Source organism: Alnus glutinosa, chromosome 3 (assembly GCF_958979055.1).
Source record: "Alnus glutinosa chromosome 3, dhAlnGlut1.1, whole genome shotgun sequence".
NCBI lineage: Eukaryota > Viridiplantae > Streptophyta > Magnoliopsida > Fagales > Betulaceae > Alnus > Alnus glutinosa.
The window spans coordinates 1962619-1990173 of record NC_084888.1 but is presented as its reverse complement, the minus strand read 5'-3'; the positions used below and the strand labels follow the sequence as shown (position 1 = coordinate 1990173).

General features: G+C 36.8%; 3 protein-coding genes, 1 long non-coding RNA gene and 1 pseudogene across 6 annotated transcripts; 3 read left to right on the top strand and 2 right to left on the bottom strand.

The window, feature by feature from the left end:
• Nucleotides 1-8694: 8694 nt before the first annotated feature.
• LOC133863670 (thioredoxin-like protein HCF164, chloroplastic) lies at nucleotides 8695-11035 on the bottom strand. 3 transcript variants are annotated; one of them, XR_009899420.1, is made up of 5 exons: nucleotides 10643-11035; nucleotides 10339-10542; nucleotides 10137-10240; nucleotides 9379-9720; nucleotides 8695-8877 (listed from the first exon to the last, which is right to left on the bottom strand). XR_009899420.1 is itself a non-coding variant. In XM_062299711.1 (4 exons), exons 1-4 carry the CDS (start codon nucleotides 10817-10819, stop codon nucleotides 9438-9440), a joined length of 768 nt encoding a protein of 255 aa, XP_062155695.1. In that variant the 5' UTR covers nucleotides 10820-11035; the 3' UTR covers nucleotides 9286-9437. The 3 variants fall into 3 exon arrangements, 1 of the variants encoding a protein (XP_062155695.1); XR_009899421.1 differs by lacking the exon at nucleotides 8695-8877 and adding an exon at nucleotides 9128-9145; XM_062299711.1 differs by lacking the exon at nucleotides 8695-8877 and having other exon boundaries at nucleotides 9286-9720.
• Nucleotides 11036-11242: 207 nt separating this feature from the next.
• Nucleotides 11243-14888, top strand: LOC133863669 (uncharacterized; annotated as a pseudogene).
• A 2083-nt stretch (nucleotides 14889-16971) lies between these two features.
• LOC133863839 (uncharacterized) lies at nucleotides 16972-17703 on the bottom strand. The gene has a single exon (XM_062299957.1). It carries the CDS (start codon nucleotides 17638-17640, stop codon nucleotides 17122-17124), a length of 519 nt encoding a protein of 172 aa, XP_062155941.1. The 5' UTR covers nucleotides 17641-17703; the 3' UTR covers nucleotides 16972-17121.
• A 2105-nt stretch (nucleotides 17704-19808) lies between these two features.
• LOC133864059 (NASP-related protein sim3) lies at nucleotides 19809-22864 on the top strand. Its single transcript, XM_062300255.1, has 6 exons — nucleotides 19809-20207; nucleotides 20619-20875; nucleotides 21313-21519; nucleotides 21711-21801; nucleotides 21956-22223; nucleotides 22305-22864. Exons 1-6 carry the CDS (start codon nucleotides 19906-19908, stop codon nucleotides 22635-22637), a joined length of 1458 nt encoding a protein of 485 aa, XP_062156239.1. The 5' UTR covers nucleotides 19809-19905; the 3' UTR covers nucleotides 22638-22864.
• A 1473-nt stretch (nucleotides 22865-24337) lies between these two features.
• Nucleotides 24338-25908, top strand: LOC133864272 (uncharacterized). Its single transcript, XR_009899479.1, has 2 exons — nucleotides 24338-24763; nucleotides 25651-25908. It is a non-coding gene; the product is annotated as an uncharacterized LOC133864272 (long non-coding RNA).
• The last annotated feature ends 1647 nt before the right edge of the window (nucleotides 25909-27555 follow it).

Genomic DNA, 27555 nt, shown 5'->3' with positions numbered 1-27555 from the left:
TGCAAATCCAGAAATCCTCTTCTACGTTACTTCAAGCAGTCACAGATGCTGACTGGGCTGGCAGCCGTGATGACAGACGCTCTACCGGAGGATATTGCATGTTCCTTGGTCCGAATTTAATCTCATGGAGTTGTCGAAAACAAGCTACCGTGGCCAGATCAAGTACAGAGGCTGAATACAAAGCCCTTGCAAATGCAGCTGCTGAAATCACATGGCTAAAGTCTCTGCTTCACGAACTCAGCGTCCCCACCACAAAATCTCCAATACTTTGGTGTGACAATATTGGTGCTACCTATTTGTCATCTAATCCGGTGTTCCATGCTCGCACTAAACATGTGGAAATCGATTTCCACTTTGTTCGTGACATGGTTGCTTCCAATTTACTTGACATTCGGTTCTTGTCAAGTCGTGACCAGCTCGCTGATATTTTTACAAAGCCACTGCCCACTACACGGTTTGCCTCACTTAGAAGCAAGCTCAACGTCATGCCATTACCGTTGAACTTGAGGGGGCGTGTCAATGATGTTCTATCTCAAGCTATACATAGAGTCCAAGACAAACACTCAAGCGATAATCAAGCAGAAGACAACAGTCCTAGATCAACAACACTACAGCACAAGGAAGATAAAGCTAAGAGTGGATAACTTGTAATTCAAATGTAATCACATCTCAAATAGAGATAACTTCTCATTTTCAAATGTAAACATATCAGATGAAGATAATAACTGCAATGGTTATCTCATCATCATTGTAACCTAAGATACTTTATAAATACATGACCTTACCAATACAAAGGTAAGCAATCATAAAATACAATTCATAGATTGTTAGAATTCTATACCTGTTAATTAAATATTATCTCAAATTGAGTAAATACAACAATATATATTAGAAAAAAGATTAATTAATTGGAGCAATAATTAGAGATGCTTACATTAATCATGAAGTGCCAAGATCGAGAGTGACCAAAAATATCCCAAAAAAAAGAGAGTGACCAAAACCATACAGAAAAGAGCATAGCGTGCAGTGGCGGCCATGGTCGTTGTCTGTGCGAGAAATATTTGTGGTGATACCTACGTAGTACGTACAGCAACAAATTAAAGGATATTGTAGCTAGGTTTTTATATACAACTTTGAAGAGGAACGCAGTCCCATGATCTGATCATGATCAAATGCAAATGAAAGTGTAGCCAGGTGAATATCTCTAATTGCATCAAGATTATTAATTAAGGATTAATAATAGAATCTCGATCTCTCTTAAAAGAGATTTATAAGGCATGGTATTTTCCTTCTTTATTTAATACATGTATAAAAGATCTCCACGATTAAATACATATTTCATACAAAGTAACTTGAAGGCATCAATCCAGGAAAAACATTCACGTTGCTATATATATATATATATACACGACTGATTGTGAAGAAATTGTAGCGCTTTTTTAATATTCTAAATTAATTCCTTAATAATTAGATTTTTTTTTTTTTTTTTTTTTGAGTTTAACAATCGGAAAGAAGATCTTTTAATCAAAGTATGGCCTTCTGGAATTTTCTTGTAATGAGAGAGGAAAAATATTCGCACGAGTTGCATGACTGAAGTTCTTAATATGTGCTTCTTACATGTTATTTAAAAATGCATGTGTTTCTCATATGAAAATGGACACATGACATTTTATAGACTGGTTGGAAGAAAAATCTTCGGAGGAAAACTTTGTCATGCATTTTTATGGACACATGACATTTGAAATTTGAGAAAATCTATTGTAGAAAACTTAACTTATTTTTTGTATGAAAAAGAGAGAAATTAAATCTAGACCATAAAAAAACTTATAGCACATATACTGAGGATGAATTCACAAATAGAGTTACACGGAGTCATGAACATATATAAAAGATCAATACCATCGATGATCGATGGGCTATACATAAACTGAACAGCATGTCTCCAAAAATATTAGCCATAAGCTTACAAGAAAATGGAAATCATAGTCAAAGATCCGATTTTACGGATTTGATTATATATGTATATATATCACCCACTTTTAAATGTCATAATTTGCAAAAAAAAAAAAAAAAAAAAAAGTTTTTCTTGAAATTGGATTAAAGATATTTTCTCCAATTTAATTTATAAGTCTATTAAAGATGTGTCCAAAATGAATGTGAGAATCGCGTACATTTTGGACACTTATCAGTTTAACAAATGGGGTTAGAAGAATTTTCTCCAACATTAATTTTTTTTTTGTCCCTGTAATTAAAAAAAAATGAGAATTTTACTTAAGGGTACCGAACTATCGCCCTTTTTGATTAAGAGTACAGAACTTTAAAACGTCTAAAACTACAGTATCTAATTTTTAAAACGTTTCAATAACAGGTACTTTGTTAGGATTTACTGTTAAATCCTGCTACAATTTTTAAAATACCTTCCTTTCTTTTTTAGAAAAAAAATGTTAAAATTTAAGTGTGGGTCAGAATTTAACAAAATTTACAAAAGTATTTATGCATTTCCGCCGCCTATTTGAAATTATGTGTTTGAGTGAGATGTTTTTGTTTGAGAGGGAACGTACTTCTTTGTTTGAGTTGCGACTTTTCGGTGGAGAGAATCGGCGATGAAAAGATTTTGTTTCTACACCTTCTTTCACGCACAGCCACAGACATTTTGCTCCTACGTCAAATCTGCAGTGCTGTTCTTTCCTTTTTTTTATTTTTTTTATTTTTATATATAAGCTGTTCTTTCCTTATTAGTTTGTCTTTCTTTCTTTTTTTTTTCCTTGCTTCTTCTTCTTTTCTTTTCTTTTCTTTTTTTTTTTTTTAATTATCTTTCAACTGGTTGGTTTCTTGCTGCTGATGAACACGCCAGCTGTCCAATTCATGTTTCTGGTTTGATATTGTCTTGCCACGTTTTTGCCGCTTTTTCTCTAAAGACCCAATTTTCTTAATTTGTTGCCAATTCCTACAATCCTACTTAAGATAATTCTCTATTTAAGCTCAAGTTTAATGATTGAATAATATTTCATAATTAAGTGTAAATTGCAGGAACTAGTCCAAAACAGTCATGATAATACCTACTTTTAATATAGAAAATATGCACATTTAAGTTATTATATATCAATAGTCTCCTACACTTATGACAATTAGCTAGACTAAAGCAATAAGTGTTATAGACTCCGGCTCTTAACTGAAATAGATAATTGTCAACACGCAAGAATAAACAAACGAAACAAGGTGGGCATCAAAACAACAAAACTCAAACAAAAAAGGTAATATAGAGAAGAAAATGAACAGTAAAAAATAGATCCAAAAAGAATCGGGGCCTTTTTAAAGGCTGCACAAAGTGGTAAACAATAGCAAAAGAGCTCGGTTATGAACCCTAAGCGGTAAAGGCAACAACCACAGTCAAGTGGTTGTCGCGGGAGAAGAACTGTCGAGAATTAAATAGGATCCGTCGACAAGGAACAAACATAATTGTCGAGAACCCACACAACACAAAGAAAGCAAAAAAAAAAAAGAAAAAAAAAAAAAGAAAAGATTGATTCAAATGATCTAATTTTCCTTATCATCAGCTCACCTATTCTGACTTCCTTCAACAACCGCTTTCTTGGTTTTTTTTTTTTTTTTTTTTTTTTTTTTTTTTTTTTTTTTTTAAGAAACTCTAAAAGAACAAAAAGAATATAGGGCAATGGAAGAGATGGGTGTTTTTCCACATGTGTTGCACAAGAAAAAGAAACCCCACTAAGCTCATTTCTGGGCCACGCCGCGGGCACAAAAGCACTCTGTGTCCAAACAATTGGATGTCCACAAAAGTAGTGATGATGACTTAGGAATCTGCCTCCAAAATAACCATTCCAGCACCCAATAGAGAATGCTTTTAAAAATTCTATTGAAAGTAGCCCATTTAGCAAGCCGATATGCTCTAAAGTTAACATCACGGCATTGATTCACGGGAAATCTTCGAAATGGTCAAAACGTTAAAATACTTTGGTAATGGGAGAAATATGCTCTCTTGAAGTTATTGTGTGTAATCTTAATATGAAAGAAAATGAACCTCTCTGTGAATGCAGCAAGGGTTCTTTTCTAGTGCCATCATTTTGGTTGCCTGTTAAGGTCACATTGAGCAAATACAACGGTATTATGTTACAGTACTCACAGACGACGTCCATCTCAGAGAAATCCAAAACAAATAGAAAACTATAAATCCAAAAGAAATAATTAGAGATACTTACATTCATCAAGTGCCAAGAGAGTGAACAAAACAATACAGAAAAGAGCCAAGTGAGCAGTGGCAGCCATGGTTGTCTTGTGCGGGAATTTGTGGTGATACGTACAGCAAGAAGGATGGATGTAGGTTTTTATATATATACAACTTTGAAGGACAATGCAATCCCACGATGATCAAATCTATGTATTTATAGCTCTACGTGAATATCTATCTTATAAGAGATTTAGGCATGGTTTTTTTAAGGACAACTTTGAATTCTTCAGTTGCAGCTGAGTTGAACTAGTCCCAACTCCCAAGGTGTAGATAGAGTTTGTTTGTATTTTGAATTTGAATATAGTTTAAATGTAATTCAGTTATAATCGTATCGGATATCGTGTACTTTGATAATAAATTCTTTATCTCAAACAAATTATCCGCATGGATACATGCAATATTAAATACTAGTCCAAGAAATGATGGATTCAATGGGGTTTTGACCGAATGGATTGTACTTCTGATTGCAAGTTTTTTTTTTTTTTTTCCCCTATTCAAAAAAGGGCAAGAATGGGCAATCAATTGTGTCTACTCTACTTAGGCGTTACCACGGTAGCACTTACTCACTGAAAATTGTTTAGGAGAAGCCTAAACAACAAAAAACTTCAGGCGTTCTCTCAAAACCAATTGAGTCATAGCGTTAGTATATTATAAACTTCAAGCGTTCACTGAAAATTGTTTAGGAGAGGCCTAAACAACAGAAAACTTCAGGCGTTCTCTCAAAACCAATTGAGTCATAGAGTTAGTATATTATAAATCAAATGCTAATTTAATCATGTAAGCAACGGAATGATTGATCATAAATACCTCCAACCATGCTTCACTCAAACATATGAAAAAAGATTCTGCAAAAAGAACTCTAGAAAAATTCTTCTTATCTATGCTTACTGAATGTCGTAAACATGTTGAGTATTTATAGGCTAGATTAGGGACTCTTCATTCAAAAAACTAAAGAGTGATGGCTGATTTTTCTCCTCTCATCAATGAGAAAAATCAGCACACTATCAGGATAAGTGATTTCCATGATCAGATACAGTTGGAATAAGTTATATTTACTGATGTGCCATTAGGGGCATATATGGTATTTCTAACATAACACATCCCATTCGGATATCAATGAGTCTTAAGGTGACTAACACTAATCAAGAGTAAATAATTCTTATTGTGGGATTCGAATTCAGTCCCTATTAGATGTCTAACCTTATGGTGATTGCCTTTGAGACCACTTAACCATTGTCATTAGTGATTGCAAGTTGCTTCGTGGAACGACTAGTCATCCTTGCGACACCAACAAGGTCTGGTTCACAGTTATCCTTTCAGCAGAATGATATATATATATATATATATATATATATATATATATATTTTGCTGCCCCTAATTACATCATCTCTTACGTTTAAATCACCACTGTTTTCTTTGCCCGTTAATGTAATAAAATAGCATGTGTCCAAAAATATTAGCCATAAGTTTACATATTAATTACCAGGCGATTTAAAATTTGACGTGATAGCATGTATACAGTTCACCGCAACAAAACAAAAACTTGAACATGAAATACAATATCACTATTTTACTTAACATTGAGAAATGTTACACAATGTTTTCTAACAAAATAATTTTGACAAAAAATATTTTCGAAAACAAAAATTTATTGTTTGGCGGAAACTGGTTCGGACAAATTTCTCCAATTCAATCCATTATACTAACGTGTCCAAAATGTATGTGATTTTCAAGTGCATTTTTTTTACATTTTTAATAGAGCAAGTTAAATGCATGTGAAAACCATGAACGTTTTGAACAGTTATCAATTTAACAGATTGGGTTGAAAGAAATTACTCCCAACATAATTTAAAGGAAAAATTTGTCCAAAAGAAAAAAAGAAAGTTTGCATATTGTTTGTGTAACATTTCTCCATTTTTTAACAGCATGACACATGATTTTTTTATAATTCTATTAAAAATCATAAGATTCTCACATGCTAAAGAATACATAAAAGCTGTGTTGAAAGAAATTATCCAACCTAATTCAGAGGAAATGTTAAAAATTGATCCTGAATGCTGATTGCTTTAAACTACTACTTCCCTGCTTGTATCCCAACGAGAGACAATAGGGCCCAGCATGCTAACAGGGAAAGCAATTTTGTTGCTTCCCAATGGCCATGGAGTCATGGACCATGCTTTAATGGAAGTCTGAAGCTCACCGAGCTTTCCAAAGTAAAGAATGGTTTAAAATTGATGCATTGGAGATACGTACACTGGTAAGGTGCCAAGAGAGTGACAAAAACAATGAAGAAAAGAGACATGTTTAGCAGTGGCCATGGATGTCCGTGCGAGAAAATACGGTGATAATGCAGCCAGGTTGTAGGTTTTTTTATATATAACAACTTCTAAAACTCCAAATTCAGTAACATAATAATAATGGCATTTTTTAGTGGGTGAGGCATACAGTGGCATTTTTTAAAAAAAAAACTCAATAAATCAAACCAACTAGAAAATATAAAAAATGATACACCTAACTAGAAAACGAAGACAAACAAGAAAATTATTATAACTAATCGTCAGGGGAGGGGAAGACACATAAGCCGCAGTCCAAAAATAGAACGTTTTGTAGAAAAAAAATATAAGATTTCCTCCAAGGTCTTCTCTTGAAGCTTCTATCATTCATTTCCATCCATAAACACCAAAAGATGCATTTCGGCACCATTTTTTACACTGCAACACTCTTCGACCTGCCAGATGACCACCAACAAGCATATAGATCGACAACACACCTGTGCATAACCCAGGACAGCACAAAACGACTGAAGAGAGCACTCAATATAGCGGAAGCCACATCACAATGAAAAAGAAGGTGGCCCATCACGATAACGTGCTACTTCCTGAGATTATCCAAGGTAAGGATATTGCCTAGAGCCACCGACCACGCAAAAAATGCAGCCCTCGAAGGAGCTCGAGACTACCACACATTCTCTCAGGGGAAGCGGCTACCTTCAGAACAAGTCAGGGAGTAAAAGAAGGATTTTACCTTAAACAAACCTCTTTTGGAGGAAACCCACCACAATTAATCTTCACAGCCTTTTCTCACTTTAACTGAATGCAACACCAGAATAAAGGAAGCAAAGACATCCACCTTACAATCATGTGCCGCTCTAGTAAAGCTCACATTCAACTGCTTAGAGCCGCCCAAAACTCCAAATTAGCTGCAACAGAGGCATCATTCGCAAAAAGCGAGACTAAATAAAATTGGATAAGCTACCTTTAGAACCGTATCCCCCACACCACAGATCATGCTAAAAACTATTCCTGAAACCATCCCCCACCTCAAATCTAGTAAAACTCAAAAATTTCTCACATCCTTTCTTGATATTCTTCCACAACACCACCCGCCCCATAAACTGCCATATTTAGAGCCCACCACAACTCTAAACCAAGCGTCTAGACATACAATGGCATTTAATACTATTAGAGACAAGACCCTGTATCAGTTCTTATCTGCAGAGCTTTATCCTTGATAACCATGAATTTTCATAATATATAGCTCACGATCAACTAGATTCTTTGCCCTCGTATACAATGCAACATATTCTGACAGAGTTTCTTAATGAAAGCAGGTTTTCTCTCTCTTTATCTTGACATTATTTTGGTGTTTTTTTCTTTTTTCTTTTTTCTTTTAAACTTTTTTTTGTTGCACGTTGTTTCTCTCTTACAAACCTCTTAGCCTGCAATAGAGCTGCAAACTTGGGGTAGCCCCGCCTCCGTTACAAATGAAATGAGTTAATTTCTACCATAGGTCTTTAGGGAGTGAGCTTTTACATAAAAACTGACAATTAAGAGCTCCTTTGGTTCCTGATTTCAATAGTTTCTGTCTTCAAACTAACAAAAACAAAAAATAAAAACCACCAATGTGGTTCCTAATTTTTCCTAGTTAAGTTGTGGGTTTAAATTTTTTTTTTTTTCCTACTAGTGGTTTTCTCCATTGAAAACTGCATACTTGAGGAAGAGGACTCGAATGCTAGTAATCAGCAGTAGAGATGCAAGCGGAAGTACAGATGGGCAATAAGGTGGCTGACAGGTTAGCTTAGCTGTGTCATTTTGTTGAGGTAAAGCAGGATACTAATGATTATTGGGAAACTAAAACAGGTGATTCAAAAGAGAATGATTTTCCTGGAACTCTTTCTTCAGTTTTCTGTTCTATCTTTTCCTTATAAGACAGTTTGAAAGGAGATAGAGTGTTTTGTTAGAATCTAGGAGGCTATCTAAACTACATAAATGAAGATTGGGGTACCAAGCAGAATTCCATTTTTAACTATCACAACAGAAGAAAATCATTCAGGTTTCATGTTTCTTTACACAGTTTTACATTGACACTTCCTGCAAGCTAAATTATAGACATTATCTGACAATGACATTTATTTTTCTTCATAGTTTTGAGTGTCATTTATAATACATACTGGGATATTCAAGATCTAGTAAACAAATTATCAAAAGGCACATACGAGGACCCCGGGTGGAATTTTACAATTGAGGAAGAAATCCAACCTTTAGAGAAAGCTATGACTCAGCTAAAGCAGGGTGCTAACTTCCTTATGAAATAAATAATGCGAAATCAAATTTCCAATGCAAAATTCAACCTGCAGGTTAAAGGGTGTGAAGATTCAATCCCGGATCAGAGGTAGATACAACTAGGCCAGAGCCCAAATACCTTTTTGTTTCTACAAAATAAAATAGAACATTCACTCTGTAGCCATTACAGAGCCTACCTTGCATTTAGCAGGAATCAACACCACACAATCAACACCACACAATCAACAAAGATCCTAAACAAACAAAAATTTCGATAGCTTTTACAGAAAAATGGTTCTAGGTTAACCTAGAACCATCCTAAACAAACATAAATTCCTGCAGCCACAAAATACGTTTTATCAGGATATTTTTTTTTCTGAAGGAAGCACTCTGGTGTTTCTATATAAGCATTCTTCATTCAAGTTACATGGGTGCACTAGCAAGCTACCAAATGCAGCAAACTTGTGAATGATGAATTCATTTCAAGGATTGCCGATGTAATTTTTCCATAATATTAGAAATTCGTTCACAATGAGTATAATATAAGTACACCAGTAAGTGGGAAGTACCTTATACATGTATTACCAGCGACAAATTGATGGGTTGCTTCTGCAGGGGAAAGTAACATCTAACCATGGCTTCTTGGATTGACAACTTGGTGCGCCTTCCTTGCTTCAGCACTCGAATACTGTCCCACGACACGGGCATGAGGTATAGATGCTTCCCCACGGGCTAACGCATCAATATTCTCAAGCAGGTACTGCCTTGGAAGCTTCCCAACTACATTACCCTCCTCATTCCCATCTCTGTCTAGAAACGCAAAGTGAGGAATGCCCTCAACGCCAAACTCATCAAGCTCCTGTTCCCATTTCGTGTTGTCAACATTCAACATAACAAAATTCACGCGGTCCCTGAGTAACCAAATAGAAATGGCAGTTGGTGTTAAGAAGAAATTGAAAACAAAAAAGCAATCTATAGTACATAGCGAAGCCATCTATGAGTGCAATATATACAATTCAAGTGTGCATTCACTGATCATACGTAGTTTATGTACATATTATCCAAACATTTGAACCTTTATTATTGGTAGAATTCACGTCTAATGGAAAATCCTACCTTCAGGAGAATCAATACACTTCGGTGACATAATTAGACCCAAAACCGTAGACTTTTTGAGTTAAAGATGATATCGCTACATGTCATATCAACTCAGTCCCAACAATAATCATTAAGCTTGCACAAAGATACACAAACTCCATATCACATGCTAGAATTGTTACCCAAAGAAGTGAAAAACAATAACTTTCCAGAGATTGAAGATCATTACTTGAATTGTTGCTCAACTTTGTAGACCTCCGGAGCCAATTCCCGACACACTTCGCACCAATCTGCGTAGAACTCCACAACAGTGGGCTTTCCATTGGAAAGAGCCTAGAACATCACACAAAAAATAATGTAAAACGCAACACAAACATATACATATAGAAAAGCCAATATATAAAGGACCAAACAAACTTCACAGACAAAACCTCTTCGTAAGGTAATGCGGCAGCAGTTAGGTCCCTCAAGGAAACACCGAGATCCAATCGTGCCGATAAGAAAAGCCCCAATGCAGCGAGAGTAGAAACCACTGCTATCCGCCTGTTGATGTTCTTGTTCGGAAATTCCGGAGGCCCATTATCCACGGAGGCACTTGTGGCTTGGGAATTGGAACTACCATCGACCACCTTTTGCTACATAAATAAACAAGAAAACACATAAATAAATACCTTCCAACCCAAACGAGGAACGTAGAATCCGAGGTTTGATGATGGGGGGTACTAGAGGACATACCGTTGAAGAGGTCTCGGTTGGGTCGGGGTTTGTTTGGCAACGAGCTATGCTCCGAAATTTCCGGGGGGTGGTTTGGGAGTGGAGGTGGGTTTTGAAGAGCTGGTGGGGGGCTTGAGGGGTTCGAAAGCTGGGTCGGAATCTGTGGAGGCCGACGGGATTTGAGGCCACGCGAGCCATGGAGATATTCCGTGCAAATGTTGAGTTAGCTGCTGCTAATCAAGCAGGTCGAACGGCTGGTCCTACCCTCCAATGGCTTTGTTTGTATGGGGATAAGATATACGATTAACGAGTACCTTCTTGCACGTCCTTTTGACCAAACAGGTTTTTTTCTGGACTTGGGTTTCCAAAAAGACCTTCTGATGTGAAGCTGTTATTAGAGCATACACAGTCTATTATCCAGATTTGAACTTTTATGTAAAATGCTAAATAAACTCCAAAATAACATATTCATCAAAATTATTTGAATAATAGATAATCGGATATAGAATAAATTTGGAAAGCTATTAATTAAAATATAAAAAGTAGCTTTTAATTAGTTATTTTAGATTATAAATGTAGAGAATCCATTATAACTTCCTTCAACTAATTTACTTTGAGGGAAAACTATATTATTTCCCTCTCATTATCAATAAATTTGCAATGTTTCTCGTACTATTTCAAATTGTTAATGTCCCTCATAATATTTCAATTTTTGTAATATGCCTTAATTTACCATTGCGATTGCAATTTCTTCCTTTTTGTGACCCAAAATTTCATCCCATTTCCCTAATTTCCCCAAATCAACGAGAGCGATGGTGGAAGCGGCATCAGCGTCAGAAACCTCGGTGACAATGGCATCCCCGAATGCCCTGGCAACCCAGGCCACCATAGAGTCTAACGCTCAAGGAGGCACCGAGTCCACCTGCAACAACATCAACCACAACAACAATAACAACAACGCGGCCGCGGGTTCATCTGAAGGAGATCGAGAGAAGTCGTTGGAGTTCGCGGAGGATTTGATGGAGAAGGGATCCAAGGCCATCAAGGACAACGATTTCAGCGAGGCCGCCGAGTGCTTCAGCCGTGCCCTACAAATCAGGTTTCGGTTTTCTTTTTCTTCATACGCCGTCTGCTTACTCAGAGGGTTAGCAGAGTGTTTGTTCCATTTGTTGAATTTATGGTTTCCAAAAAGCGTTTCATATCAGTCTACTTGCTTACTTGCCTTAATGTCTAGGGTTTTTGCTGTGCTTGGGACTTTTTTGTTTGATAATTGCTCCTTTTGTGTAATAGGGTTTTGGTGCATGAATTTTTCCAATATTGCTTAAGCTTCAATTATCTTATACGGATTATAACACATTTTGAAAGCATTAGAGACGTAAAATTAGTCTGAGCCTTTCACTGAGTGTTGAAATATGCCTGGATTTTCATTCGGTGTAAGTGATTCGATTCATTTAGAGTTGAGGGATCCTTTTTTTTTTTTTTTTTTTTTTCTGCTTATTTCTATATATAAATCGTCGTCTACATTGAATGATTTACGAATTAGGGTTGCGCATTATGGTGAACTGTCTCTGGGATGTGTGCATGCATACTATAAATATGGATGTGCACTGCTGTACAAAGCACAAGATGAGGCTGATCCGTTGGGTACTGTACCCAAGAAGGAGGGTGATTCTCAACAAGACTCAGCTAAAGACGGATATGTTAAGAATGCGATAAATGGGGGGTCGTCAATAGCTTCTGTCTCGGGTAATGTTGAAGAGGAAGCAGGTACAAATCATCAGGAAGGAGCACCAGATGATGGTCAGTATCTTGCTTATGGCATGTATTCATTGATAATTTGTTTGAAGTAAATCTGTTGATGAATTTACTTTTGTCTTTGCTCATAAATGAAGCAATTCACATACATGCATTAATGGTGCACTTTTTATGCGTCAAAAATTCTTTTGTGCAAAGTGATATCTAATGTATGTTGTGTTGAAAAATACTTTCATACTTGCGGGAAAATAAAAATAAAAAACTTTCATCGACAATCAGTGTCATAGACAAGATATTTTGTCCATATCTGTCTGATATGGCTACAAGACAGATACATACGCTTCATCCCCTTTATTATTTTCAGTTAGTGTTTACAAGTTTAAGACTTCCTCGCATTGTTGTAATCATCATTTGAGGTAGTGTAAGGTTAAAGTTTTTTATCATCTCTGATGCTTTCTTTATTCAGCTACGGTTTCCAGTGGAAAAGATCAAGAAGAAGAAGATGAGGATAGTGATGTTGAGGATCTGGCTGAAGCAGATGAGGATGAGTCTGACCTTGATTTCGCATGGAAAATGGTAGATGTTGCAAGAGCAATTGTAGAAAAACACTCTTTTGACACAATGGAAAAAGTGGACATATTATATGCATTGGCAGAAGTTGCTCTGGAAAGAGGTCTGTCTCCTGTACTTTCCTTTTTCCTTTGTTTTTTGCATTTCTTTTTTAGGTTAACTAGTATCAGCATTTCTTGATTCTTTTGATCCCATTATAATTTTTTTTGGTGGATTTCTCTGAAAGCCTCTTATCTGTCGTAAACATTAATAATGTCTTTGTTATGCTCCATGCAGACGACATTAAAAGTTCTCTCAGTGACTACCAAAAAGCACTATCTCTCTTAGAACGGCTGGTTGAACCAGACAGTCGACTGATAGCTGAACTGTATCCTTCCAAATTTAAAATACTCTTACGTTTCCAGTAGCCAATGGCCTTAAGATTTAACAATTAGTAAGCTATATGAGTTCATCCATTGTTATTAATAGCAGGACTTATTCTTTTAATTCCCCCTAGTCACAACCTTAACTATAGAATTCAGAAATTTCTGAATATGTTTGTGTCTGGAGATTGGCTCCAAGCCTCAAGAAGCCATTCCATTTTGCCAGAAAGCTATGTCAGTTTGCAAGTCTCAGGTGCAGCGGCTCATGAACGAAGTAAAGAGTGTCTCAGAATCATCAACTTCATCATCTGCATCTGAGCTAGATCACTGTGTCAACTCCTGTGGTGAGCTGGAGAAGAAGGTAAGTTTATCTTTGTGCAAGAATTGAAAACATTCGCGTGCAACTGTATCCTGAGTAAATCATCCATCCTTGGATTTGCAGCTTAAAGATCTTCATCAACAGGCCCTGAATCCTAAGTCAATTCTCTCTGAACTTCTGGGGATGGCATCTGCTAAGTCATTAGGCAGTGAAAAGAGTGCATCTCCAACAGTTATGAGCTCCTCGCTAATGGAGTTGACACACTCATCTGCATCTGAGCTAGATCAGTGTGTCAACTTCAGTGGTGAGCTGGAGAAGAAGGTAAGTTTATCTTTGTGCAAGAATTGAAAACATTCGCGTGCAACTGTATCCTGAGTAAATCATCCATCCTTGGATTTGCAGCTTAAAGATCTTCATCAACTGGCCCTGAATCCTAAGTCAATTCTCTCTGAACTTCTGGGGATAGCAGCTGCTAAGTTATTAAGCAGTGAAAAGGGTGCATCTCCAACAGTTCTGAGCTCCTCGCGAATGGAGTTGACACACTCATCTGCATCTGAGCTAGATCAGTGTGTCAACTCCAGTGGTGAGCTGGAGAAGAAGGTAAGTTTATCTTTGTGCAAGAATCGAAAACATTCACTTGCAACTGTATCCTGAGTAAATCATCCATCCTTGGATTTGCAGCTTAAAGATCTTCATAAGCTGGCCCTGAATCCTAAGTCAATTCTCTCCGAACTTCTGGGGATGGCATCTGCTAAGTCATTAGGCAGTGAAAAGAGTGCATCTCCAACAGTTACGAGCTCCTCGCGAATGGCTACTGCTGACAGCAGCGGAGATTTTGAATCCCCAACCATTACCACCGCTCACACGAATGGATCTTCTGGAGTCACACATCTAGGCGTGGTAGGAAGAGGATTGAAGCGAGTGTTGACGAACTCAGGGACGGCAGAATCAAGTCCAATGAAGAAACCAGCATTAGATTCCTCGGAAAATAAAGCTGATGGCAAAAACTGTTGAAGTTTTTGCATTCTGCTGGTCTCTGTAGGTGACCGCAAATTATGGGTTTCTTCAAGCTGCTTGATTGGTCATAGTCGGCTGTGCATCATAAGATTACCATGCTTGTTTTGTAAGGTAGGATTCATGCGTGACCTTGCTGTATATATTATGCTATGGTGTTAAGAACAATACTCTATTATATCTTGTTGTTGAAGTTTGGCCGTCTTAAATTGTCTGTTATTTATGCCAGTTATTGTTGGATGAATAAGACTCTTGCATAGTATATGTTGATCGGGTGATGCTTTGCATAGTATATTATGTGCAGGAGGCATGTGAGTCTTACCACTTTCTTTCTTAGACTGTCAGATTTTTTGTACAATTCAGGCAGCCTTCTAATAGGAATCCAATCCTAGGAAACCTTTGTCCCACTTGCGTCGCCTAAGAAGCACGTTGAGCTTGAAATTTTGAACATATACCAATTGAAAAAGTAATTGTTACCAGTCTCACGGGGACTCATCAATCCACTAAAGCGGGATATATTCAAAGCAAATGAAATAATTTTATTAAAAGAAAGACGGAAAAAGCTGAGTAAAAGCTTTCAGAGTCATCTCGAGTAAATCCCTATGCGTAAATGGTCCTGCACCTGTGCCTCAAAATATTCCTCCTTGCAGCTAAATGGTGTATGGGCACGTTAAGAAATCACTTTACGAAGACTAGCTGGACATGTGAAATCATATATGGTGTGTGAAGATAATCATGGCAACAATGTGATGATGAAAATGGGGGCTTTTTTAGTGTGTGTGTATATATATAAACTGTGTTTATATATACGTAAAATAAAATTAATTGAACTTACATATTTGGGATGTGCCAAATGTCGCTTCTAGTCGGTACTGATCTCCAGTAAAGAGCCTAGACCACAGTCCAGACTCCAGAGTCCAGAGCATAATAAGACAATCGTCTTTTATCTTTGTCTGTGTTTGTAAGTTTCTATTTTGTTTTGATAAAGCGTTTGATGCAATATTTTGGCAATAAGCAGTCTAGTTAAACATACTAGGGTATAAAAGCATCTTTGATCAACCCCAAGGGGGTGTCATAGTGGTTAAAGCTCGGGGCTTTTAGGATGTGATACCCATGAGGTCACGAGTTCGAGACTTGATGGGTGCTACCTTTCTCTTTGGGCCAGCCATCCAAGCATAGCCCTGATTTAAGCGCTCCATGCGAATAGTAGCGGTTCTCATGAAGTACAGAGATTAGTCATTGGTCCTGGTAGTCGGTCATTGCGTTCGAAAGGTTCGACTACCACATTTGGGTGGCCAGTCGTTCAGCAAACGAGGTACATCGAAGCTAAAGGGTCGAGAGGTACCCTGATCAAAAAAAAAAAAAGCATCTTTGATCGGTGGTCTAATTATTTCCCTCTAATTATCAATAAATTTGCAATGTTTCTCGTACTATTTCAAATTGGTAATGTCCCTCATAATATTTCAATTTTTGTAATGTGCCTTCATTTACCATTGTCATTGCAATGTCTTCCTTTTATGACCAAAACGACAGAAATGTCCCACGTAAAAAATGAAAAACACAAAAACAAAAATTAATAAAAAAAAAAACAAAACATTAAAGAAAAAGAAGAAAAAAAATCCAAAATTTTGGATTTTTGGTTATTTTTATCACTTTGGGGGCATACGAGGACATTGCAATTCCAATAATAAATTGAGGGGGTCATTTAAATATGAGTCACATTTGAATTCATCATCAAGGTCGATTACAAATCAAGACCGCATGCAATACACACCGCCATAACTATAATTTTAGCTGTTTACTTAAAATGAACAATCTAAATCAAAATAGCACACAAGAGAGAGAGGAAGGAAAGACGAGTAATTGAATAACTCTTTTAGCCACTAGAGCGGTTTGCAATCCAATAACTTGTTTAGGAGTAGCCAAACCATCCACATGACCAAAAGGAGTGGGTCGGTCACTTCAATAGCTATAATAGAAGTGGTCAAACCACCCATATGGCCAAGAAGAGACAACCACACTAGTCGGGTTAGGTTTAGGAATAGTTCGGTCACCCGACATTGATTTTTGAGTTGACTAGACAGCAAAGTATATGACTGGTTGCAGAATGCAGGGTAGTTTTTGGTGTTGGAATGGAATCCAAACAAGTAATAAAGGAGAAAATATATGAGTAATAACAATAACAAAAATATATGCATGAATGGTTAACATGATAATGATTTGTGTTCAACTTACATTGGATTATTTCAAAGACTCCCTTAACACTTTAACAGTCCTAATGTTTATCCTGTCAACAAATCAATATTCATTTACATGGCGGAAATGAGAGATTTCTTAATCCAAAAACATAGAGGATATACACCCAATTAATCTTATTAATAAGTGTTACCCAACAGTCTGTGCAACCAAAATGCCAGATTCAAATACAAAATCCAGGAATTTTTATAACCAAGATAGAACCAATCACCAACAGTTGGCTACTAGTAAGACTTTTGACCCTCGGGCCCCAATATTCCATTCACAATCGAAGTAGCAACCAAAATCCCCACAACCTCCGCTCCCGCCACCACTCCCGCCTGCGCCAGCCCCCCGAAGCTCACCGCCGTTTCGATCTCCCTCTCCGCCGTCTCGATCCCCTTCTCCGCCCTTTCGATTCCCTTCTCCGCCGTCACAATTCCTTTCTCAACGGTCTCGATCCCCTCCTCCGCCGCAACGAACCCTTCCCTCACGATCTCCTCCACTTCCTCCTCCGCCTTCCTCAGCTTCTTCCTCAAGCCGAACAACGGAATGTCCTGCGCAATCGACGGAGATTCTCTCGCCGCCAGAGCCGTCGACGCCGTCAGCAGAAACACCAGCTGTCTCCTGCCTGCGTGAACGGCAGTTGCGCGAGGCGCCCGCGCAGGTTTAGAAACGTGCGCCTGGCAGAACGTATGGGGCGCACTGCGCGCACGGCGTAGCGAGAGGGTTTGGAGTAGCGCTGGGGAGATTGTGGAAGCCATGGCTCACTTGGTAAGACGAGTTCAGACAACACTGATCCTCAAGAGTAGAGTGTAAGCTTTATGTGGTCTGGGCCGTCTGGCATTTTTTGAACAAACTACTTTACGAATATACCCTCGTTTTGCCATCAACGGATCAACCACTAGCACTATTGGCACGACATGGGGCTTATAGACATTTCAATTTTAAAAATTCAAAGCTGGAATTCATCGAATTTAACTATTATTTTTAGTTAAATGGTGCATTTTTCGTTGTAATATAATGGGAATAATGATTACTTGGAATGAGTATTATTTAGAGTACAAGGAGCCTAAATATACTGTCATTTTTTACCCAATTTTTTAACCATAAAAAAAATTGGATTTCAACCAAATTTCTTAAAATATTTTACTTATAAAAATAATACAAGAATAACCTCCATTCCTATTGGCCAGCGCCACCCCCAACCATTGCACAGAGGAGGGTGCTTAGACCACCAAATCTAGCAGTTGCGACCGCTATATCCGAGCCACTTGAAATATTACGTCGAAGATGGTCACATTCCTTTCGAATGTTCATTTGGGAGGTGGTTGGCTTGACCACCCATAACGGAGACTAACAAGAGTGCATAAGAAGAGAGCGAGTAAAAGTGGCTAATAAGTTTTTTAGGATATTTATTTTTAAAGCTATTCCATTAATGAAGAAATACCTATTATAAGCCTTTTAAGGAGGAATAGCTATTCATCATTTGAGGGGAATAACTATTACTGATATTATATTAACGAAAATGTAATCAAACAATGGAATAAGTGTTCCAAATACATAGTTATTCAATTTCTATATCTATTCCTATTTACCAAACACACCACTAGAATAAGAACCTTGATTTTCAATATGCATTTGTTTGACGATGTGGAAGATATCAAATTATAGTTGACAAATTTTACATAACTCACAAAACCGACACGAATCTGACATGAAATTAACGGTTTATAGTTTTGTATAATAAAATTCAAGTCAATTCGGGTCGACTCAAACTAAATCGTTTTAAAACTAGGTCAATCCCATCTCAACTCACTTAACCTATGAATGACTCACACCACTTGTATAAATTCAATTATATATATTATTTTTAGAATAAAAAAACAAAATTTTAAAAGGCTAGAATTCATATAAAAACACTTTTATATATAATTTTTTTTTGAAATTCATATAATTTTTTTTTTCCAAGTATTTAAATTCATATACAAATCAAAAGTGTATCAATCAGGTCATGTTTGGATCAACCCAATATGATTTGTTTATTAAATGGGTTGTGTCAATATTTAAAGATTTGACTTGTTTAACTAAATTAATTAGGATCGAGTTGACCCATATTAAGTTGACTTGTTAGTCGATTCAAACTTGACACTAACACAAATTGTCAGTCCTACGTCAAACCTGGATGTGAAACCTCCCATTGAAGATGCCTCCGAACTTGATATGAATGTTTATGGAGGGAGGAATCATAATCAAATTAAGTCAATTTGTTGGCTAAATCTTGCCCACGAAAAACAAAATAAGAAGAATCCTTAAAGAATTTATTTATGACAAAAAAAAAAAAAATCATTAATTTTATTGTTTGGATTTGATTATTGCAAACTAAACCAATTTGTAATATAGGTCATGTATGAGCATGCACGTTGCTTTGATCTTAACAACTTAAAAGGGAAAAATCAAAATTAATTCATAGGTTTTATTGTAATTTCAATGTCAACAATTAGGTCATTACCTCGGTTTTAAATAATTTATTATATTAACTTACAATAAAATTAATTAATAGTGTGCCACATCATACCCTAATATAATGATATGTAGCTCCTATATGACACATCATATATTTACGAGACATTTCAAGTGACAAATTTACTTTACATTACAAATTTATTATGAATAAAAAGATTAAAAAGAATTAAGAAAAAGGGTGGCGGCTGCAAAGGGTGGCCAGTCATCCCTCTACGAAGATAAGGGTGAGGGGCGCCCACCCTTTATAGCCAATTTTTAAGCCATCAAACTTCCAATTTATTTTTGCTTTTTTTAAAGATAGATTTTTATTCTAAAAAGTTAAATTTACCACGCGGAAGATATTTAGTTGACACTCATCTTACCACTTGCTCTGATACACATCGTTTCGCATTCGTGAAACGTTTCGTTTTCCGAATTAGTTTATTTTCCCTTTCTTTTTTTTCCGCCAGAAAGGGTTTTTGAAGTCATTCCATTTCCCTAATTTCCCCAAATCAAAGAGAGCGATGGTGGAAGAGGCATCAGCGTCAGAAACCTCGGTGACAATGGCAGCCCCGACTGCCCTGGCAACCCAGGCCTCCAACGAGGCCACCATAGAGTCTAACGCTCAAGGAGGCACCGAGTCCACCTGCAACAACATCAACCACAACAACAACAATAACAACAACGCGGCCGAGGGTTCCTCTGAAGGAGATCGAGAGAAGTCGTTGGAGTACGCGGAGGATTTGATGGAGAAGGGATCCAAGGCCATCAAGGACAGCGATTTCAGCGAGGCCGCCGAGTGCTTCAGCCGTGCCCTAGAGATCAGGTTTCGGTTTTCTTTTTTCTTTTTCTTCATACACCGTTTGCTTACTCAGAGGGGTTACTCAGTCTACTTGCTTATTTGCCTTAATGTCTAGGGTTTTTGTTGTGTATGGGACCTTTTTGTTTGATAATTGCTCCTTTTGTGTTATAGGGTAGAATGGTGCGTGAATTTTTCGAATATTGCTTAAACTTCAATTATCGTATACGGATTATAACACATTTTGAAAGCATTAGAGACGTAAAATTAGTCTGAGCCTTCCACTGAATGTTGAAATATGCCTGGATTTTCATTCGGTGTAAGTGATTCGATTCATTTAGAGCGGAGGGAACCTTCTTCTTCTTCTTTTTTTCTTTTTTTTTTCCTGCTTATTTATATATATAATTTGTCCTCTATATTGAATGATTTACGAATTAGGGTTGCGCATCATGGTGAACTGTCTCTGGAATGTGTGCATGCATACTATAAATATGGATGTGCATTGCTGTACAAAGCACAAGTTGAGGCTGATCCGTTGGGTACTGTCCCCAAGAAGGAGGGTGATTCTCAGCAAGACTCGGCTAAAGACGGATATGTTAAGAATGAGATAAATGGGGGGTCGTCAATGGCTTCTGTCTCGGGTAATGTTGAAGAGGAAGCAAGTACAAATCATCAGGAAGGAGCACCAGATGATGGTCAGTATCTTGCTCATGGCATGTATTCATTGATAATTTGTTTGAAGTAAATCTGTTGATGAATTTACTTTTGTCTTTGTTCATATATGAAGCAATTCACATGCATGCATTTATGGTGCACTTTTTATGCATCAAAAATTCTTTTGTGCAAAGTGATATCTAATGTATGATGTGTTGAAAAATACTTTCATTCTTTCGAAAAAAAAATATATATACTTTCATCGACAATCAGTGTCATACGCAAGATATTTTGTCCATATCTGATATGGCTACAAGACAGATACGCTTCATCCCCATTATTATTTCAGTTAGTGTTTACAAGTTTAAGACTCCCTCGCATTGTTGTCATCATCATTTGAGATAGTGTTTAAAGGTTAGAGTTTTTTTTTTTTTTTTTTTAATTTTTTTTTTTTAACTCTGATGCTTTCTTTATTCAGCTACAGTTTCCAGTGGAAAAGATCAAGAAGAAGAAGATGAGGATAGTGATGTTGAGGATCTGGCTGAAGCAGATGAGGATGAGTCTGACCTTGATTTGGCATGGAAAATGCTAGATGTTGCAAGAGCAATTGTAGAAAAACACTCTGTTGACACAATGGAAAAAGTGGACATATTATCAGCATTGGCAGAAGTTGCTCTGGAAAGAGGTTTGTCTCGTGTACTTTTCTTTTTCCTTTGTTTTTTATGTTAACTAGTATCATCATTTCTTGATTCTTTTTACTTATCAAAAAAGCATTTCTTGATTCTTTTGATCCCATTATAATTTTTTTAGTGCATTTCTCTGAAAGCCTCTTATCTGTCATAAACATGAATAATGTCTTTGTTATGCTCCATGCAGAGGACATTGAAAGTTCTCTCAGTGACTATCAAAAAGCACTATCTCTCTTAGAACAGCTGGTTGAACCAGACAGTCGACTGATAGCTGAACTGTATCCTTCCAAATTTAAAATACTCTTATGTCTCCCGTAGCCAATGGCCTTAAGATTTAACAAGCAATAAGCTATATGAGTTCATCAATTGTTATTAATAGCAGGACTTATTATTTTAATTCTCCCTAGTCACAACCTTAACTATAAAATTCAGAAATTTCCGGATATGTTTGTGTCTGGAGATTGGTTCCAAGCCTCAAGAAGCCATTCTATTTTGCCAGAAAGCTATATCAGTGTGCAAGTCTCGGGTGCAGCGGCTTATGAGCGAAGTAAAGAGCGTCTCAGAATCAACAACTTCATCATCTGCATCTGAGCTAGATCAGGTTGTCAACTCCAGTGGGTCGCAGTCTGATAACACTATAACAGAAAAAGGAACAGAAATTGAAACACTCACTGACCTCTGCAGTGAGCTGGAGAAGAAGGTAAGTTTATTTTTGTTCAAGAATTAAAAACATTCGCGTGCAACTGTATCCTGAGTAAATCATCCATCCTTGGATTTGCAGCTTGAAGATCTTCATCAACTGGCCCTGAATCCTAAGTCAATTCTCTCTGAACTTCTGGGGATGGCATCTGCTAAGTCATTAGGCAGTGAAAAGAGTGCATCTCCAACAGTTATGAGCTCCTCGCGAATGGCTACTGCTGACAGCAGTGGAGATTTTGACTCCCCAACCGTCTCCACTGCTCACACAAATGGATCTTCTGGAGTCACACATCTTGGTGTGGTAGGAAGAGGAGTGAAGAGAGTGTTGACAAACTCAGGTACGGCAGAATCAAGTCCAATGAAGAAACCAGCATTAGATTCCTCGGAAAATAAGGCTGATGGCAAAAACTCTTGAAGTTTTTGGATTCTGCTGGTCTCTGTGTAGGTGACCGCAAATTATGGGTTTCTTCAAACTGCTTGATTGGCCATAGTCGGCTGTGCATCATAAGATTACCATGCTTGTTTTTTAAGGTAGGATTCATGCGTTACCTTGGTGTATACATTATGCTATGGTGTTAAGAACAATACTCTATTATATCTTGTTGTAGAAGTTTGGCAGTCTTAAATTGTCTGTTATTTCTACTAGTTTTTGTTGGATGAATAGACTCTTGCATAGTATGATATGTTGATCGGATGATGTTGCACCTGTTTATTGCTAGCATGCCCCATCTTCTATAGGAAAGCGGACGAGGATCATTGTTATTATGCTACTTGAATTTTACTGAAATTCGAGCAGTTAAGAGAGAGGTTGTGAGGCTTACTTGTTTGAAGCAGGACTCACATGCTTGTGGCAGGTGAGTCCTATAACTTTCTTTCTTAGACTGTCCCATTTTTTGTACGGGCAGCCTTCTAATAGGAATCCAATCCTAGGAAACCTTGTCCCACTTGCGTCGTCTAAGAAGCACTTTGAGCTTGAAATCTTGAACATATACCAGTTGAAAAAGGAATTGTTACCCATCTCATGAGCACTCATCAATCCACTAAAGCGGGATATATTCAAAGCACATGAAATAGTTTTATTAAAAGAAAGAAGGAAAAAGTTGAGAAAAAGCTTTCAGACTCATCTCGAGTAAATCCCTATGCGTAAATGGTCCTGTACCTATGCCTCAAAATATTCCTCCTTGCAGCTAAATTGTGTCTGGGCTCGTTAAGAAATCACTTTACGAAGAGTAGCCGGGCATGTGAAATCAAATAGTGTGTGAAGATAATCCTGGCAACAATGTGATGATGAAAATGGGGGCTTTTTTAGTGTGTGTATATATATTCAACTGTATTTGTATGTATGTAAAATAAAATTAATTGAACTTACATATTTGGTATATGCCAAATGTCTCTTCTAGTCGGTACCGATCGGCGATCGGGGATCGGGTAAAGGGCCTAGGCCACAGCCCAGAGCATAAGACAATCGTCTTTTATCTTTGTCTGTATTTGTAAGTTTCTATTTTGTTTTGATAGGTTTAATACTTTTTGAGTTGTGTTTTTTAGAGGGTTGGTTCTGAATAATGCGTTTGACGCAATATTTTGGTTGTTTCCTTCCCAAATAAACAAAATAGAAAGAAAAATGTTAGACCTAAGACCGGTCTATTATCTCTTTTACAATTTGTTGATGTGTTTTCATATAATTGGATGGTATCAAATTTTTTTAGTGGCTCCAATCACATGTCGACATGTGTCAACAATCAATTGTAGGTAAATAGAAAAGAGAGATGATATTTTGAAAAAAAAAAAAAAAAAGTAGTCAAAGTAAAAATTGTCACGTGAGCAAAGATGGTTTGAAGTTGTATCTTGGAGTGGTAATGTATCATATTTCAACAGAAAATTGGTTATGAGTACCCTGAATTTGTAGCAAGAGTAATGCAATGTACACCTATAACTCCTTTACAACTTGTTTGACACGTGATAACATGGAATTGGAGTCACATTAGCTATCATTTTATTTTTTAACACCCTCCGATCATACCCGGACAGTTGTAAAAAAAATTGTAATTCTTAAACATTTTTCTCGCGTCAATAAGTAGGCTAGTTAAACATACAAGGGTACAAAAGCATCTTTCATCGGTGGTCTCGACTCTCGAAGAGTTGTAGTAAATGACAAATGGGTATCATTATGAAGCGCTTTGGAGAAGATACTATTAGTTGGTGAATTACTATGCAAAGCGATGGCTGTTGCGCCGAGCGTATCAGTTTAGACAAAGGGCGGCGATGATATCAAGTTGCTGCAGATATTATATAACCCAATCAAATTGAATCAGCGAAGTGAAGCACCATCCCCATTCAAACATGTGTTTTAAGGTCGATTGCCAGCGATGTGGGAAGTTCTCCTGGGGTGGGTGCGGCGAACACCTGGCGACTCTGTATGCCAGCATTGATCAGGGAAAGCATTGCATGTGCCGCTCATGGCCTGGAGTTGTCATGCCGTCCAAAGAGACAACCTGCAAGCAACCATCGGGGTCGGGGGGAGACTCTGCTCCAACTGCCAAGGTACAACTGCAAAATTTGACATTGTTTGGGGATAAGAAGATTTTAGTTACTGACTTTATTTGTGGTTAACGAGCTTAAAAAAATTTGTTTCGTTTTCTTTTTTAATGATCAAAGATCAAGTGGAGTACTTTATATAGTGTGTAACAGTGGTGTCAGAAGACGTGTGATAAGTTTACCTGATACAAGAATTCATTGTTTTGTTGTTGACATCATCAACAGTAGCTATAAATGTGTCCAAAAATAATAATACAAGGGATCACCTCAAATTCATTTTTAAAATTGCATGTTGAGAATCACGGGCATCCGTCTCTTCCCCTATTTTTGCTTTTTTAAAAAACAATTAATTTCAAAAAATTTTAACTTTTTATATCATATTAATAATTTTTTATTATTATTTAAATAAAAAAATTCACTACTATACAATTTTTTTTTCACTTTTTCACACAAATTCTTTTTATTTTATATCATATCAATCATTTTTTACTACTATTATAAAAAAACAAAAAAAAAAAAAAACAAAAACAAAAACAAAATTTAACTCAACCATCTTTACCAAACATACCCACATGTTTTTTTTTAATAGATATTAGTTTAATAGATTGAGTTGGAAGAATTAGTTTATAGGAAACCTTGTGGAAAAGTGTAGCATGGAACATCCCAACCTGTCCCATGATATTATCATCCATTCCATCTGACATTTGAACCCAAAACAGCTTAAATGGGTAAGATGAGCTTGAAATTTGAAGATAAAATGGTGCAAGAAGAATCAAAACAAGCTATAGTAAGCCACTCTTATGGATTGGATTGACTGCATTTTTTACTTTGTTTAATTTGAATTTGATAGCCCAGTAATTGCCTAATTGGCTTGTTGATGTTGCTTTGTGCAGGAAAAGTAGAACCTTGAAGAGTTGAAGATGCCTTGGATTCTGGGGGCAGTGTTATTTTCTAAAGTTAAGAGAGTAGTGGTTGGAGCTATTCATAAATAATTCCAGAGAAAGAGAGTGTGTAATTAGTTGGATATAATCATGTCCTAACTATAGTATTTGAATAATGTATTGTGGGTATGGTCAAGATATGTTGACCATCTCTAACCTGCAATTCGAAGCTTTTATGGATTAAAATAATAAATAATCAAGTATTTCCTCCAGTCTTGTGCAGGGTGCTCATATGCTTCAACCATGGGTTTGGTGTCCTTTTTTGATTCTGTGTCGTGGTATTTGTGCAGTTGTGCTTCCTTCCTCAACCCCACTTGTTTATTATTGTTTAGTGGCAGAGGCTAAATTAATGTCACAGAGAGAGAGAGAGTGAGAGAGAGAGAGAGAGAGATTTGAAATGAGATAAGCAAGTTGTGAATTTTATCCAGCAGAGTATGAATTTGGAAAATCTGGACTTTAATGGTTTGGCTTTATGTTGTCCAAAAGGATGTGCCCAAATAACTACTACCTGCCCTCCTTTTTGTGCATTTTGTTGAATGATTAGTCAACAAAGCATGTGAATGCAGTAAGTAATAAGGGACTTGGAAGTTTATCTCTTGAATGAATTCTCTCTATCTATCTTTAATTCCATTCCGATGCAATTATGAAATCACAAGATTCGGTCCGAAGAAGATGAGGTGGGCTGGTTTGTTTGGCTAGCTTCCATAGCCACTGTTATTGACATCACCATCCCTCTTATACCCACTATTTTGACTTAATAATAACTCTGAAATTATCCATACGACTGGGTGGGTCTCTTTTGTGTTTACATTCGAAACTTTTTAAAGGACAACTCTCCCCCAATCATCTCTACAATAAAAGGGTTTTGGTTTGGGGACCATTCGCGTATTACCTTGTCGGGTTTAAGTTATATCGAGACATAAGTGTAAGATTACGTAAGTAAATACTAACTCATCCAATCAAACAGATCAAATTCTTCAATTCTAACTAACTAATTTCGTGTTGGGTTCATGTCAAGTCCTAAATGTAGCGCATTCGGTCTCGACATGAGTATAAGACTATATACGTCAACCATAACCAAATTTATTTAATTAAACGGGTCATGCACGTCAATTTTAATTTATTAATTTAATGTAAAGTTGAAATTGGGTTAACAAATTGCTTAAAAAATTACAAGCCCCACCTGACACCAAATAAATTCTGAGGCCTTTTTCAAATTAAATCTCGATTTATGATTTATTTATTTTTGTATGGGATGCATTGATTTCTATGACTTTACCAATGCCTTTCGTGTCACCTCATTAAGATGGCCATAAAGGCATTGGAAGGACGGTACATGTGTAGGTGTGTCTGTTAATAAATGAAAGCAAACAATAATACGCTTAAACTGTTTCAGACGAAGAAAGCATCGACAGTTTGAGATTATGGAGAGCTCTCTTTGTTTGAATCATGTGATCCATCGTTCACACTTTACTACTCTTCTCTCTTACCAGTCACCATAAGTGCTTGCTTTCCTTTCAATACCTCATTCTGTGCACACCTAAAATGACTCGACCATTCCATAATCAATTACTAATTTACAAAATCCATACGGTAAGAAAGAATTTTTGATTTAGACCTTAAAAAAATGATAAAAGAAATCTCAAAATCACATCCTCTTGTTTGCCCACCTATGACTTGAGGTTGGAAACAAGGCGTACAAAAAACGTGAGGTTTGTGGGTTTGCTGCGGTCGACATCTTCTTCCAATGCATTTTTTTTATTCAGAGTTCCTTTCTATATATATAAATGAACCAAACGGACAAATATTTAAGGTTATAAAGATATTTTTATAAATCAAATTAGAGTTACGGGGGTA